Raw genomic sequence first — 15,097 nt, forward strand, 5'->3', positions numbered from 1 at the left:
TGCCGCCCTGCCGGCGCCTCCCTGGGTTGCCATTGCATGTGAGCTTCTTGGTGGCCTGCCCCCCGCTGGGCTCCTCTTCTGGCCCCTTGACCAGCCCGTGCCTGGCTCCCTTGCCCCTCTTCCCCCTCCCCTCCTTCGCCTCCGCGCCGCCCTCGCCTCGCTGCCCGTGCCCACTGACGTGGCTGCGGAGCCGCTTGCGCCTGGGCCGTGGTGCCTCTCCCTCCCGCTCTGGGGCAACCCGCTGCTCCTCTCCCCCTCGCACCCTGCCGGCCTGGATTCCTCCTTTGCTGACTTTCTGGGTGCAGGGGTGCACTGCCTGCGCCGCTTGCTTGAGGTGGAGCGAGCCGCGCTGGCGGCGCCGACCCAGGCGGCCTACACTGCCGACGTGCGCGGCCCCCTCCTCCGCTCCTCCTACGCCTTCGTTGAGCGGCATGTGGCGCTGGAGCGGGTGGCACAGCTGCTGGCTGCCCTGCCCCTGCCCTGGGTGGCGGCGGCGCGCGCCGCTGCCTCCGCTGCCGCCGCTGGCCTGGGGCAGTCGCTGTGTCCCCGGGCTGTTCTTGCCGGCACCTTCTTGCCGCGCCTGGGCTGGCGCCGCTCTGATGGCCGCCCTGTCCCCCTTGCGGCTCTGACCGTGCGCGCCGCAACGGCCCTCCTGGCTGCCCCTGCGGTTGAGCACCGCGCCGCCACCCGCCTTGCCCCCTTTGCCGCCGCCGCCGCGGCTGCTCCCTCCCCCGCCGCTGGCCGCTGGTATACGATGCCTTGCCCACGGCGGCCCGCATGCACCGGGATGAGCCCTGCCTGTGTGGTGCCTCTGGCCCCCGCCCTGACCGCCACCACCACTTCTGGGCCTGCCCTGTGGCCTGCGCTGTTGTTGCCGCTGTCCATGCGGCCCTGACTGCCGCTGCCCCAGCTGATGCCCCTCCCCCTCCCCTTGTCCCCGCCGACATCTGGCTTGCCCGCCCCCCGCCTGGCGTGCGCGTTGGCGCCTGGGGTGTGGTGTGCCTGGCCGCTGTGGAGGCCATGGACCGGGGCCGCCGCAGCCTGGCGGCCGAGGTGCTGCGCCGCCGTGGCGCCCCGCCAGCGCAGCCCGCCGGACCGCGCTTCACCCAGCTCACCCTCGACGGCTTCCTGCACCAGCCGGCCTCGCGGCCTGCTGCCGGCGCAGCCTCCTCCGGCGGCGGCACTCAGGACCCGCCGCCCCCGCCGCTGGAGCCGGCCGCGCCTGGCCCCGCAGCACCGCAGCCAGCAGCCACGCTGCTGGAGGCTGCCCGCCGCGCGGCTCTCCAGTCCTTCTGGTCCCTTCTCGCTGATTTTGAGGCCCTGGGCTGTGCCCCCGCCTCTTGGGTTGACAGCCTTGGCCCTGCCCACCCCTTTTTCTTCTCTACCGGCGGCCGCGTTCGGCTCCGCCCCCCTCCTGTTCCTCCCCTTGCTTGATCGTCAATCAGCTCCGCTGGCCCTTCCCCGCCTTTCTCCTGACTGTGCCCTCCTCACCCCTTTTCTCGTGTCCGTCTTCCCTCTTGCCCATCTTCTGCCTGCCTGCCCTGTGCCCGCCGCCTTGCTGCCGCGCTGCTCGCCTGCTGTGCCGGCTTGCATCTGGTTGCCCGTGCGCTGTCGGCTGCTGCCTGGCTGTGGTGCCCCTTGGCTGGCTATTGCGCCGTGCGAGGTGTGCTTGGAACCAGTGGAGGTGGTTGCGCTTTTCCGCAGTCACGCCATCGGGGACCCGCCGGCAGTGTGCTGCAGTGCCTGTGCGCCTGTGCTTGCTCGTGCGCTGCTGTGCCTGCCGCGCTGCCGCTCGGTGTGCTCTCTCTGGCATCCCCCTTTCTCCCCTCTCCTCGTTGGCAGCTGGCTGCCCCCTTCTCCCGTGTGATCTGACCTGAGCCTTGGCCCCCTGCGTCGCCTGCCCTCCGAGGCGGTCCCCGCCCGCCCGCCTGGCCGCTCCCCCAGCTTCTGTGCCGGGGTGGGTGGCGTCTCTGAGCCGCTTGCGCCGCCTGCTGGCGGTCCTGGCCCCTGATCCCCGCTTCCCCCTGTCTTTTGCCCCCCGTTTCCCCTCCTCACAACGCTCTGACAGTCACTGGGATGGCTCCCAGGCACCCCCCCTTTCCCTGCCGCCCGCTGTGTGCAATTGGCTCCTCGCAGCCCCGCGCTGTTTACACGTCAGACTGATATGCCAGATGTGCACTCATGATGTTATTGATGGACAGTGCACGAAACTGCCGCCGACGGCACTCAGGCCTGCCCCTTCCGGCTCATGTACTGGCCAGCCATGCTGCCATAGGCCTCGGTCCAGCTGTCCACGCCAGCTGCCGCCTCCATGTTCCGGTTGCTGTAGGCCGAACCGGCCTTGGTGAGGACGCCGGCCACGCAAGAGTAGGCCTGCACCAGCCAACACAATGGAACACAGGCCCAGCTCACACCAAGTGCACCAGGCTTCCATGCCTGACCCAGGCGCTCATGATCCGAACAACCCAAGTTGCAGGACTGCCACACGACAGGCAGTCCACTCACCCGCATCCACTTGGTGCCTGGCGAGGCCGCCAGCTCCCCGGGTGCGCGCCGTCGCAGCGCCCGATCCTCCAGTGAAAGCTTGGGGGAGAGGGCGGGCACGGGGCATGCGCCGCTCGAGGAGCTCCTGCCCAGCGTTGTGGTGCGGCTGCGGCTGGTCCAGCTGCCACTCGTCACCAGCGCTGAGGCACTACCGGGGCTCACAGCGCAGGCCGCCCGCCACCTGCCGCTCCCCGCCGCCTTGGGTGACAGCAGCAGCAGCCGCTCGTTGAGGGACTGGGTGCGGACGGGTGGCAGGGGGGTATCGAGGGGGGCAGAGGGGCCAGGGTGCTCAAAGCTGCTTTCAAACGACACGCGCCTGCTCACGCCTGCGCCACTGCCGTTGGCAGAGCCCAAGATCACAGGGCCGCCTTCGTCGCTGCCGCCACTGTGGCTGCTGCCAATGCTGCTGGTGGAGCTGGAGGTGAGGTGCGCTTCCTGCTGGTTGGCTGCCCTGCCTGCCAGTAAGCTGGGCACGGCTGCATCAGCAACGGCCCCACAGGCGGCTGCTCCCATCGATGCGCTCCTGGGCTGCGCTGGCGAGCGTGGCGGCTTTGGCGGTGGAAGGAGCGGCAGCTGGGCAGGGTTGGATGCAAATGACCATGCTGCCGCCGCTGGCACTGCCACTTGAGCGCTGGTGCTAGGCGTGTCGGGGGTGGCAATCACCAGCGATGGCACTGACCCCCCTGCTGCTGTAGCGGCGGCGGCTGATGCCTCCAGCCACTCGGACTGCACCCTGCCAGATGGTGTGGAGCGCACGAGCACCGCCAACAAGCTCTGCTCCTCAGCCGCTGCCGCCGACAGGGCAGCAGCAGCCTTGATGTCCCGCTGCCGACGGCGAACATCGTGCCACAGCTGCGAAGCCTCACGCTGCAGCAAAGGGGGGAGGGGGCAGGCAGGTCAGGGGAGTTGGAGGATGAATAGCCTTCACTAGCGGTGTGCGTGCATCTCAAAGATGGGGGTAGCACTGATCGATCAGCCGTGTGGGGTGGAGCGCAGCTGGCAGAGACGCGGCTCACCAGCAGCCTCCACATCAGCTGCTCCGTGGGCTGGACAAACCACACGGTCTGCTGCTGTGCCTGGATGGCTGCCATCATCTGCGCTCGCGCCCCCGCACCAGCGCTGCTGGTGCTGCTGAAGCTGCCTGCCCTGGGCGCTGAGGTGCTGCCTGCGTCGCTGCCACCCCACGGCGCGAGGCCCAAAAGCGCGGCGGAGTCGATGTCTGCCAGCAGCTCGGCGCTGGCGACCACCTGGCTCTGATCTGATGCAGAGGGAGGCGCCAAGGCTGGCGCTGGCGGCATCGCCTCCTCAGGCTGGCGAATGCCCCCCGACCTGCATCAGGCCAGCGCGTGCGGCATGGTGGCTTGAGCAGAAGCAGGCGGGGAGCCAGGCAGCAGCACCAAGAGACTGCCATACCCACACGCGCACCTGCGGAACAGCATCTTGAGGGCCTCTGTGCTGCTGTCCAGGAACTGGCGATGGCGATGCTCCGAGGTGACGGCCGGCGCCGCCACCGGCTGCTGCTGCTGGCGGCGGCACACCGACTGGAAGCTCTGCACGCGGGGCGGCAGGATGTCTGCCACTATGATGCTGGCATCTACGTGGTTCTGCCTGCATGGCATGGGCAGGGCACGCATGCACATTGCTCACAAGACTGCTGGGCTTTTAACCCCAGGCCAAACGAGTAGCTCTTCCATGTCTTACCCTGCCGCTACCTCAGCACTGCCCACCACCGTTTTGACCACCGACCTGCTGGTGCTGATGGCCTTGACCACCTTGAAAGAGGCGGTCTTGAGCGGCGCGTTGTGCATGAGCTGCAGCAGGTCCTGCCCATGGCCCCACACACCTTCGGTCGCCAGAATGAGCCGCCCGCCGCTGGGGGGCAGCAGCACCTGCAGCAGCGGGAGGACACGGCATGGAGAGTGAGGATGCGCAGTAGGGGGGCGTATAAACGCAGGCGTGGGCCCTTGCAGGGCGCCTGAAGGCCAGCAAGCTGCAGCCAGCGCGGCAACATGCAGCTTGCCTGCTTGATGTGCGGCAGCGGCAGCACCGCCTCGCTGATGGCAAAGTCGCCGATGGAGCGGCTGAGCGCCAAGCCGCCTGCGGAGCAAGCAAGCAGGGACGCGTCGGATGAGTGCAGCTCCCATCATGGCAGGCGCACTGCCCTGCCACGCACGGCCCTCCCAGGCCCAGCCAAATGCATCTGCCGCAAGCATGAGCAGGCACAGAGAAGGGCGCAGGTGCAGGCCAGCCTCGCACACAGCTCGCACCCGGCCACAACCGCAGCACGCCGTCGCCGCGTCCTGGGTGCCGTGCGGGCCCCAGCGAACCCACGTCCATGTAGGCCACCTCGCAGCCTGCAGCCGACAGCCGCTGGCGCTCCGCCACGTTGCTGCTGATGCGGTGCTCCACGCTGAGCGTGAGCAGGCTGCCCAGGCAGCCCATGTCCAGCACGCACCGCCCGCTGCCCAGGCTGGCCACCGTGAGCAGGCGGCCGGCCTGGAGCGCCACCGTTGCGGTGCAGCCTCCCTTGCGCCCCACCCCGCCAAACTGGCGGTGCAGCTCCAGGAACGCCAGAACCAGCGCCTCCTGCAGCTGCGCCGCCATCTGGGGGGCGGGGGCCGCGGGGTCGGCGGCGTTGGACACCCAGGGTGGCAGGAAGCCCTCCACGATCTGCGCCACATTGTCTGCCGCAAACCGTGCCGCTCGCGGCCCGTTGTGGCCATCAAACACGGCAAACAGGCAATAGCTGGGCCTGCGGAGGCAAACACTAGGTGGTGGTCATGAGCAGGTAACGAGTGGAATAGGGTAGCGGCGGAGCAGAAGAGGTCCAGTCTGTCAAACAAGGACAAAGGCAGCCATTGGCTTGCTTACTTGTGGTGCTCACGGGGCTGCAGCCAGCAGCATGACGACAACAGCTCCTCAGGGGATCCCGCATCTGCTGCTGCCACGGCTACATTGGGCCACAAACGCTGCACCGCCACCAGACGATCCTGCAGGATGGGCAAGGCAGGCAGCTGGTATCGGGGCACGCAGCCAGGTTAAAGCTGCTGCCGCCCATGGTGCGGCTGGTGGGTCCTGTTGCCTGTCGACCAGCGCAGCCAAACCACACAGCGTTACCCTCAACACTCACCTCCCCTCTCCTGCCGTCCCAAATGCCGTTGCTCCAGGCCGTATGCATGGCGGGGCCTGAAGGTCGGTGGGCCGCCAGCTTGACTGCTGAAAAAGATGTGTGCGTCTATCGTCGGTGCAAAGACTCCTCGAAGATAAAGAATTGATGAGAAATAGCCTGCCACGAGGTGGCGGCGCGAGGTTTGCAGGACTAGTCCGGACTGCCCTCCAGCTGGCAAACGTGGGACGCGCCACGCGTCCTACACTACTGCGTCCTTTATTACCTCCCCCTGTCCTAGCATCTATCTGCGAGGCCAATTGAAGCCAGAAGCAGACGCGAGGGCCGTTGCGCTCTCCCTGCGGTGCGATGCAACGTTTACGGCCTGCCAGGGCAACCCTTGAGCTACAGCCAGCGAGAGGGTAAAGGATAGATTGCAGCGTTGATGAGACCAGACCCATAAGGCATTGAATGCAAATGCAACAGAGCTGCACATGTGTGGTCTCACGCCACAATGTCACCTACCGCCTGCGCCTTGGCCGCCTGCTCAGCGGGAGCTGCACCATACAGCGTGCTGCGCTGGCGCGGCACCCGCCCCGCGCCCCGGATCAGCTCCTCCATGCGGGAGGCGCACAGCTCCTGGCCGTGCGCTGCCCCCGCGGCTCGGGTGATGGACTCATTCATCAGCACCCCGCCCAAATCGTTGCAGCCGGCGCCCAGCAGCTCGGCGGCACGGCCCGGGCCCATCTTGACCCAGCTGGCCTGGATGTTGGTCACGTGAGGGTGCAGCGCCAGACGTGCCACGGCATGCATCAGGAAGCACTCCCGCAGCGTGGGGCCTCGCCGACATGCTGAGCCTGAAAAGCGGGCAGGGGGGAGGGGCAGGAGGAAGACCAAGGCTCAGCAAAGGCCTCGAGGAGAGGGAAAGAGAGGCAAGGAGCAGGGATGGGGTGCAGCGAGCTGGCCGCCACGAGGCTGCACATGCGTGCTCACTCACCCTTCAGGTACAGGGGGGCCTCCATGTGCACAAACGGCAGCGGGACAAACTCAGAGATGCCGGCAGTGCGCTTCTGCAGCCATGGAGGTACATCAAGCACAGCACCGCATTAGCCTACAGTATTCGCCATTTGTAGGCAGCACAGCGTTCACAACCGCAGGCAAGCAGGTGGTGCAGCCCGGCATGCCTGCAGGTCGCGCAGCGCCAGAAGGTGCCGTGCCCAGTGGGCGGGCGAGTCGCAGTGGCCAAACATGATGGTTGAGGTGGTGCGCAGGCCGACTGCGGCACGGCAGGCAGCCGGGGTGTCAGGAGAGGATCCAGGCCATGCTGTACTGTATACAAACTGGTGCCTGCTTGTTAACATCCGCTGGCCCAGTAGCACGTCTCTCACCGCTGTGTGCCGCCTCCACCACCTCCAGCCACTCCTCACTGCTGAGCTTGTCGGGGCACAGCACGGCTCGCACAGAATCGTCCAGCACCTCGGCCGCAGTGCCCGGCAGGCTGCCCAGCCCTGTTGGGAAGCAGGTGGTCACCAGAGACCACACAGTCTCAGCGGACGGGGGCCCTGCAGGCACGCACCATGCGCAATACCCAGGAATGCAAGGTGCTGGCACCCGCCTGCATCCCGCAGCGCCGTGAGGAACTTGTGCAAGCTCCACCCCAATGTTGACGCGCCCTGCTTCACTTCCAGCGGGCTGCAGGCTCAGACATAGTGCAGCCAAGGGTGGGAAGGCGGGCCTGGTCCCCATTCCTGGCCTTCTGCATCCGCGCTCGCACTGTTCCCGCCACAACTGACCAAGATGCTAAACAAGCTGTTGCCAGGCAGGCGCAGGGCACAGCACAGGCACATGCTCTGCCCGGCGCACCTGAAAGCGTGCACGTGGATGTCTGGTGCCGCGCCCTTGGCTGCCCCCAGCAGGCGCAAATATGTGTCGCCGGTGAAGTCAGGATGGATCCCGCCCTGCGGATGGCATGGGAGGGAGCTCAGGGGGGAGTGCACACCGCTGCAGCCACCAGCTGCAGGCAGCGCAGCCCCGCTCCATGCGGCCTTGCTCTCCCGTGTCCAGACAATGCAGCAGGGTACTGCGAGGGGCCTGCACCAGCACCTGCATGCAGACCTCCGTGGCCCCGCGGTCCCAGGCCTGCGTGGTGCGCAGCGCCACCTCCTCTAACGACAGCAGGTATGGCGCCCCGCGCAGCTCCTCGGCTGCCTTGCCCTTGCTGCACCAGAAAAAGGCGGAGGATGGCAGCAAGGTGAGCGCGGGGCGGGCACAAGTCCTCCATGCTGACGCTGCTGGGGTGGGCATTTCTCATGGCAGGGTGCAAACTCCAGTTTCCTAGTATTCCTATCCCACCTGAATGCGCAGAAGGCACAGGCATAGGTGCACACATTTGTGTAGTTTATGTTCCTGTTAACGACGTATGTCACTGCGGTGTTAGGGGCAAAAACAAGCGATTGCGGCGGGTGTTGCTTTAGCACGGCAAGTCAGCTGGTGCAAAAAGGGGAACACGCACACCTGACCATGCGCAGCTTCCGGCGCCCACCTGTGTCGCCGCACACCCTGCGCCTCAGCTCGTCAGCAGCGCCACACACCGCATCATAGTCGGCGCCCCTGGCTGCAGCGCAAATGCAGCGCGCGGCCACAGCAGACCTGCCAATTAGTCAGTTGATAACCAGCGACATGCATGCCGTGTACGGCAGGCATGATGTGCGCTTGCCTGTGAACAACAACTCAATCTCGCCCTCGCCGAGCTCCTGCTGATGCTCCAGCACGCCGGACAGCACCCGTTGCACCTCTGCTGAGGCTTGCTTCGGCCCCTGGCATCCCTCCAGCAAGCCGTCGGCTGCCAAGCCAACCCGCCAGCTGCGGGCGGCGCTGGGGCGTTGCGCCGCAGGCATGCTGCTCTTCAGGGGCTGCTGCTGGCCGGCCGGGTTGGTCACCCCAGGCTTTTCTCGACTGTTTGAGGGTGCTGCCGCGGTCTGCTGTTCCCTGCCAATGTGCATGAGTGTCTTGCTGCCAGGAGGAGGAGCCTCCTCCAGAGCGCCCGCAAACCAGCTGCTGCCCCGAGCCAGCCCTTCCGAATCCGCCAGCCGCAGCGCCGCCGCCAGCGGGCTGTCCCTTCCGGCGGCAGCATCCAGCCAGCTGCGCTGCTGCTGCTGCCGCTGGGCAGGTGGATGGGGACCAAGCGGCCGTGGGCTGGCAGGCAGGAGCTGCTGGTGCACCAGGAAGGGTGGGTACACGGCCAGGCGCGGCATCAACGCCTTGCCGGCGGCAGCGGTAACCGCTGCCAGGCGCTGCAGGTGGGGCCACGGCTTCTCTGGGTTGACAAAGTCACGGGTGACTGGCGAGATGCCTGCAGGCGGTTGGAGCACCCCCCAACCCGCTCACCACAGCGCAGGGCGGGAAAGAGAGGCGGCGCACCTGCTTCTGGAGCGCACCAAAACAAACAAGCTGAGTGACCGTCCGCGCACCTCCCCAATCGTTGATGCCCGCATCAAGCAGCAGCCGCCAGCCGGCGGCGGGGTCGGGCAGGGCGCCGCCGCCAGGGGAGGCAGCATCGTCTGGCTCTGGCGTGAGGTTGGGCGGCGCCTGGATGCTGATCTGCACGCAGGGCAGCAGCTTGGGGCGCGTGGCTGTGGGCAAAGGAATTGCAGCATCCTCATCCGTCAAGGACGCATTCCCCATTCATCCGTGGTCAGCAGCAAGGACGTAAGTAGAGGCTGGGAGGCTGCTGTGCTGCACACCAGCGCACACCTGCGGCCCCAGCAGCAGGCGCGCCAGCGCCACCGTCCACAGCAGGTCGCTGAGCGGGGGCTCTGGGGTAGCCGCCATCGCGGTGCCCTGCTTGGCCCGGAAGTTTTGGATGATCAACTCCTGCAGGGTGAGGGGGTGTGCAAGGGAGCAGGGGGCAGGCCAAGCCACTCGGGTGCGCAGGGCCGCTGGGTGGACAGCGAGGGCAGGCTGCGGGTGCGTCGGCAGGCTCCCACCTGGATGTGGCCATACCGCTGGTGCAGGCGGCGGATGTGCAGGAGGGACTCGATGCGATCCAGCCTGCTCTCCCCGATGCCTGCAAGGCAGGCAGCAGGGAGTGGCCATCGGCGCCTTGCCCCTCGCCTCCCCAACCCGGCGGTTGGGGGTTCCCATTGGACAAGCGGCCACGCACCGATGAGGATGCCAGTCGTAAAGGGGACCTCCTCCTGGCCAGCTGCCTCCAGCGTGGCCAGCCGAGCAGCCGGCTCCTGCACACACAATGCACAGAGTTTGTCGGTGCAACTCAATGCAATTCCACGCGCACCGGGAGGGTGCAGGCTGCTTCGACCCCCATGCATGCAAACATTCGGCCTGGCGCCCCACCTTGTCTGGACAGCCATGGTGCGCGCCGCCTGGCTGCAGCAGCGCCACAGACGTGGACTCCAGCATCAGGCCCTGGCTGGCGCTGACAGCCTTGAGCCGGCGCAGCGCGCCCGCATCCATCACGCCCGCATTGATGTGCGGCAGCAGGCCCGTCTCACGCATCGCCGCGGCCGCCGCAGCGGCCACGTAGTCCAAGGTGGTGGCGAAGCCTATGCTGGCCAGTTCGGCTGCAGCCTCCGGGTACACCAGCTCCGGCTTGTCGCCTGCACGGCACACACAACGAAGTGGGTCGGTGGAAGCTAAGCAGGATTTCCATGAAGATGCCACCCCCTTTCATTTGCTGGTACTGCTCCCTCGCACCGCTCACCCAGAGTGAAGAGCGCCTCGGTGCAGCCCTGCTGCGCGCCCAGGCGTGCCACCGCGAGCACCTCCTCAAGAGTCATGAAAGCGCGCCGCCCGGCTGCTGGGGGCGCGGCAAATGTGCAATAGGCGCACGAGTCGCGGCACAGGCGGGTTAGGGGGATGAAGACCTTGGGGGAGAAGGTGATGTGGCGGTGGGCTGCATCCCGCAGGTCTGCCGCTGCCCGCATCATCGCTTCCAGCGGCACCGCCTCTGCCGCATCCAGCAGCTCCAGCGCGGTCGACTGCTCGCTCTGCAAGACCTCCAGCCAGCGGTCGCTGTGCCTGGGGGGCGCTGCTGTAGCCAGCAGGAGTGGCTGGTCCCGACGGTGGCAGGTGGCAGCGGGTGCCTGCTGCTGCCAGCCGCCCACTTCTCTCCTCTGTGCCTGGGCGGTGGTGGTCGGCGGCAGGCACCCGCTGCCACCGCCCACTCCTCTCCTCCGTGCCTCGCGGATCGCGGCGTGGCTGGGCCGCTTTCCATTGGAAGGTCCCCCACCGCACGAGACGCTCCGCCCGCTCGCACAGCCGAAAGCTGCACTCGCCTCCATATCGCTTGTGGCTTTACCCACCCTCCCAGTCCATCAGATCGATCAATACATGGAGCCAGCCGGGGATGAGGGGATCTGTGAATGGCGCAATCGACTGACACCGTGGCCCCCTCGCAGCGCACGCGTCGCGCCGCACCCTGCACGCCGCCACCTCAAGCTTTCCGGCCAAAGCTCTTTACATGTGCGACCTATCTACCCAGGCATGCATTCAAACTGCGCATCCTGATCAACAACCCAGCCAAATCATCGATCTTGGCAGCTTCAGCTCTTCTTTGCGGCGTAGGGGATGTGCACCTGCAGACAGGCGGGCGGCCACGCGCACATGTCGCATACAGCTGGGGGATTCTCAACGCCCACGCAGACATTGCTGCCCTCGCTGCTTGCCTCATTGTGACGGCGCAGGAGCTTCTGCACGGGGTCGTACCTGCACGGGGCACAGGCGCAGGCGGAGCGGCGCACAACATTGAGCCAATTCTGCCCAAGAGGGTGGGTCCTGGTTGCTTCCGGGCGGATCCTGCTTGCTTCCAAGCCCAGCCAACCCTGACGATGTGCCACCACTCACACGGCGGCCCACACCACGTCGTCAGCAAAGTCGCGCTCCTCGTCCTGCAGCATGTTCTGCAGCGAGCGGGTCTGTTCCAGGATGGTGCCTGCGGGACAGGCCAGGGAGGGTGGGAGGGTGAGGGCTCTTGGGGCAGGCAGGCAGGCAGGTGGGGCGCGCATGCCGATGCCCTAGCCTGCAATGCGTGCAGATCAGGCGGGGCGCACCCTCGGTGGCAAAGCCGCCAAACACGCGGACGTAGACAGTGATCGACTCATAGGCCACAATCTGCAAACATTGTGGGCAGGATTGGCTGGGCTAGCAAGTTACCCTGCGCGACAAACGGCAACCTGGGGAGAGCACCTGGCAGCAGCAGCGCGGCGCACAACCCCATCACCCCGCACCTTGACGTCGCTGTCCGTGGGCTGCGGCGTGTCCTCCTGCAGGGCAGTGGAGGGGCAGTGCGCTGTGATCAGCTCCCTTCAAGGCAGTGTGCCAGTTGCAGCCACCGACCATGTGCCCGCAGTTGCCAGCTTCCCAACGCAAGCGTGGCAGGCAGGTGGGGCGGGGCCTGCGGCGTGTGCGCGCCTGGAACTCCTCTGGGATCCACAGCGAGAAGCTGTAGTCCTGGCCCGCAGACTTGCCCTCCTTGTCCAGCTTCAGCTCGCTGCTTGGGGCGCAGGTGGAGGTGGTGGTGGTCGAGGGGAGGGGCGGTTGCATGCATGCTCAGCGGGGAGGCACCTGTGGCCAGCAGGCATGGGGACCACGACGATGCTGGCGGCATGCACAGCGCAGCACTCACGCCAGCGTGGGAGTGGTGACGTCGATGGTCTCCTCCTGCAGATGAAAGGGTGGGCAGGTGTTCAAGCGCTGCTGGGGGGAGATGACAGGGGAGCTGCGACCTCCTCACACCCGCCTGCCCAATACCTTGTCGTTCCCGGACTTGAAGTACTTGAGCAGCTTCTGCGCGCAGGTCGGGGCAGCAGGGGCAGGCAGATGAAGGGGGAGTGGGTGTGGCGGCATCAGGTGCCTGTTGCAACTGCTGCTGCTGCCGCCCCATCACAAAGAGCTCACCGACACCGCCTGCGTGTACGCCAGCTCAAACTTGGAGCCGGTTGTGTTTGTCACAACCCACTTGCCTGCAAGAGCGAGGTGGGCAACGTGTGGCAGGCAGCAAGGCAATCAGGGCGCATGCGCAGCTGAGTGTGGCAGCCAGGCAGCCGCGTGTGGCATCCACAATGCAACCTGCGGCAGCTCACCCGCGTCATACTTGCGCACATCATAGTTGTCGGTGTGCTTCTTGGTGCGGAAGGGCGGGCAGTCCATTTTGCTGCAGGATGGACAGGGAAGAGCAAGGCACTTGTGGCGCCCGTGCCGGCGCGGCGAGAGCCCCGCGGTCGAGGCGGCTCTTTCGCGAGGGCCCTGCACTCACCCGCAGAACTCGGGCCTCTTCCATCGCTCCAGCCCCTGGGAGTGCTGGCTCAGCTCCTCCACGACTGCGGTGGGGTCCAGCAGGTCCAAGGCCCGGGCGCTGGCCAGGCAGGCCGCCAGCAGCAGGAGGCAGGCAGGGAGGGAGCGCATGGTGGCGGCACAGAGCAGAGTCAGAGAGGGAAGAGGGAGCCTCGAACAGACTTCTACGTGACCAGCATGCAGTCCAAGGTGACAGGGCCAGCTTCCACAGCATAAGGCTCGCTGTGGGCTAGCAAAGAGCGTTTCTTTGCTTCCCCTTGCGCCTCCCTGGATCAACCAGTGGCGGCCGGGTGCCTCCTCCCCTTCTTGGCGACTGTGATGGTAGCGGCGGCGGCGGAGCGGCGGCGAGCATGGGCGGCAGGCGGCCACTGAACGAGCAATGAGTTACAGCCAATTTGATCATTAGTTTAGGCCAGGACTCACTCAAAAGGGCTGCACAGTTGCATCAAGTTGCTGAAAAGCGGGCCGGGCATCCTCGAGCTTTCAGCGGCGCGACGCGCGGCGCCCGCCTGCGTGGCGCCGCTGCCAGCCCTCTTTCTCTCAGAGCCGCAATGCAACTCTCTCCTTAGCGTGCTTGAACGTTGCGTTTCATTCTTGTTGCTTCGTGCTAGCTCAAAATTGCTTGGAACATATTTCGAACCACGCCGCGTGGCGGCCACTGATCAGCCTGGGGTCACATCAGCAGGATCATCGCTAGGGCACTTGCCACGCCCACCCCCACGGGCAGCTCGCCATGGAGCCGCCATCGATGAGGCACGCCCTGGCAGTGGCCCACCTGCTCCAACAGCGGTGCAGTGCGGCTGTGGCACAAGTGCAGCACAAGTGTAGCGAGCTGGAGCGGGAGGTGGAGCAGCTGCGGCGCGCGGCCGAGGCACCGCCCACCCAGCAGCCGCCACAGCCCCCTCTGCTCCAGCTGGTGGCCGGGGAGGAGGCGGCGCCGCTTGCAGCGGGGCCTCCTGCAGGCGCCGACCCGGAGGCCCTGCCGCGCCAGCTGCAGTCGCTTGCCATGTGGCACCAGGCAGCGGCGGCACTTCCGCCAGACGTGCGGCCGACGCTGGCCCGCGCGCAGCGCTACCTGCTGATGTGCGAGCTGCAGCGGCAGGCGGCGGCAGCCTGCGGCGGCGGCGGGCTGCCTGCGGGTGCTGTGCTGGAGCGCACGCCGATGGTGGCGGTGCTGGAGATGGCTGCAGACATCCTGCACACCCACGCCGCCGCGGCGGAGCAGCCGCCCGCGGGAGCGGCAGCGCACTGTCAGCTGAGCGCGGCCCATGGCCAGCTGCTGTCAGCAGCCTGCACCTGCCTGGTGCACCTGTGCGAGGGGCCGGGGCAGACGGCGCTGGACTCGGACTACGAGGCGCTGCAGCGCTTTTACGGCATGGTGCTGCAGCTGGCCGCGGCGCCGCCGCCTGACCCCTCGCCCGCACTCGCGGTCGACACGCCCGACCAGCAGCAGCAGGCCACCAGCGCTACCGCTGCCATCTCCCAGGCCCTGGCTGCAGGCCCAGAGGCGCAAGGCGAGGCGGCAGCGGCAGGGCTGGACCTGGGGCAGCCCACGTGCCAGGTGGCGCAGCACGTGCTGGGCGTGCTGCGCCAGTCGGCCAGCGCCGGCACCGTGCTGCTGTCCTGCACTGCGCCCCAGACCCGGGACTGCATGGCGGCGCTGGTGGCCGCCATCACTGGGGAGCAGCTGCTGATGCACTGCGGCCCCAGCGGCGGCGGCGGCGGCGCCGCCTCCAGTGCCCAGCAGCCGGACGCGCCGCCGGATGCGGCGGGGCCGGCGGAGGAGGCGCGCCTGCTGCACGCCTTCACCCAGCTCAGCCAGCAGCTGTCGGCGGGGCTGCGCCTGCTGCCCGGGTGGACGCGCGCCATGGGCCTGCACAACGACGCCTTCATGCAGGCACGTGCGGGGCCCGCGGGTCGGTGCGCGCAGAGGAGGCCTGCGGCGCTTGCGCACCCAGGGGGAGAGCAGCTCGTGGGGAGGAGCCGCGGCGCAGCTGTTGCCAGCGAGCTGTCAGCTGCCACCAGCCCCCCCACGCATCCTCCCTTCTGCCGCCCCCTGCACCGCAGGACATGGCTGCCGCCATCCTGTCTGCCCGCGACGCCAGCGAGCTGATTGCGGTGACGCACCCGGGCGCC

The 15,097-nt window shown here is 67.4% G+C and overlaps 3 protein-coding genes across 3 annotated transcripts; all 3 read right to left on the minus strand.

The window, feature by feature from the left end:
* Positions 1-2,226: 2,226 nt before the first annotated feature.
* On the minus strand, positions 2,227-5,722 carry CHLNCDRAFT_134688 (hypothetical protein; the record flags this gene model as incomplete). Its single annotated transcript, XM_005846980.1, has 11 exons — positions 2,227-2,373; positions 2,506-2,778; positions 2,869-2,995; positions 3,224-3,411; positions 3,561-3,873; positions 3,970-4,152; positions 4,291-4,433; positions 4,592-4,641; positions 4,812-5,296; positions 5,416-5,534; positions 5,675-5,722. The coding sequence occupies 11 exons, from the start codon at positions 5,720-5,722 to the stop codon at positions 2,227-2,229; spliced, it is 2,076 nt and encodes a 691-aa protein (XP_005847042.1).
* Positions 5,723-6,154: 432 nt separating this feature from the next.
* On the minus strand, positions 6,155-10,984 carry CHLNCDRAFT_134689 (hypothetical protein; the record flags this gene model as incomplete). The annotated part of the gene is made up of 16 exons (XM_005846981.1): positions 6,155-6,507; positions 6,648-6,720; positions 7,058-7,158; positions 7,239-7,342; positions 7,514-7,608; positions 7,754-7,868; positions 8,003-8,075; positions 8,193-8,260; positions 8,381-9,002; positions 9,121-9,250; positions 9,404-9,523; positions 9,637-9,716; positions 9,813-9,888; positions 10,004-10,266; positions 10,371-10,700; positions 10,972-10,984. The coding sequence occupies 16 exons, from the start codon at positions 10,982-10,984 to the stop codon at positions 6,155-6,157; spliced, it is 2,616 nt and encodes an 871-aa protein (XP_005847043.1).
* A 227-nt stretch (positions 10,985-11,211) lies between these two features.
* On the minus strand, positions 11,212-13,072 carry CHLNCDRAFT_134690 (hypothetical protein; the record flags this gene model as incomplete). The annotated part of the gene is made up of 11 exons (XM_005846982.1): positions 11,212-11,244; positions 11,308-11,374; positions 11,513-11,600; positions 11,719-11,779; positions 11,896-11,931; positions 12,005-12,158; positions 12,294-12,328; positions 12,419-12,454; positions 12,566-12,630; positions 12,751-12,821; positions 12,924-13,072. The coding sequence occupies 11 exons, from the start codon at positions 13,070-13,072 to the stop codon at positions 11,212-11,214; spliced, it is 795 nt and encodes a 264-aa protein (XP_005847044.1).
* Positions 13,073-15,097: the final 2,025 nt, after the last annotated feature.

Source organism: Chlorella variabilis (assembly GCF_000147415.1).
Source record: "Chlorella variabilis unplaced genomic scaffold CHLNCscaffold_12, whole genome shotgun sequence".
NCBI lineage: Eukaryota > Viridiplantae > Chlorophyta > Trebouxiophyceae > Chlorellales > Chlorellaceae > Chlorella > Chlorella variabilis.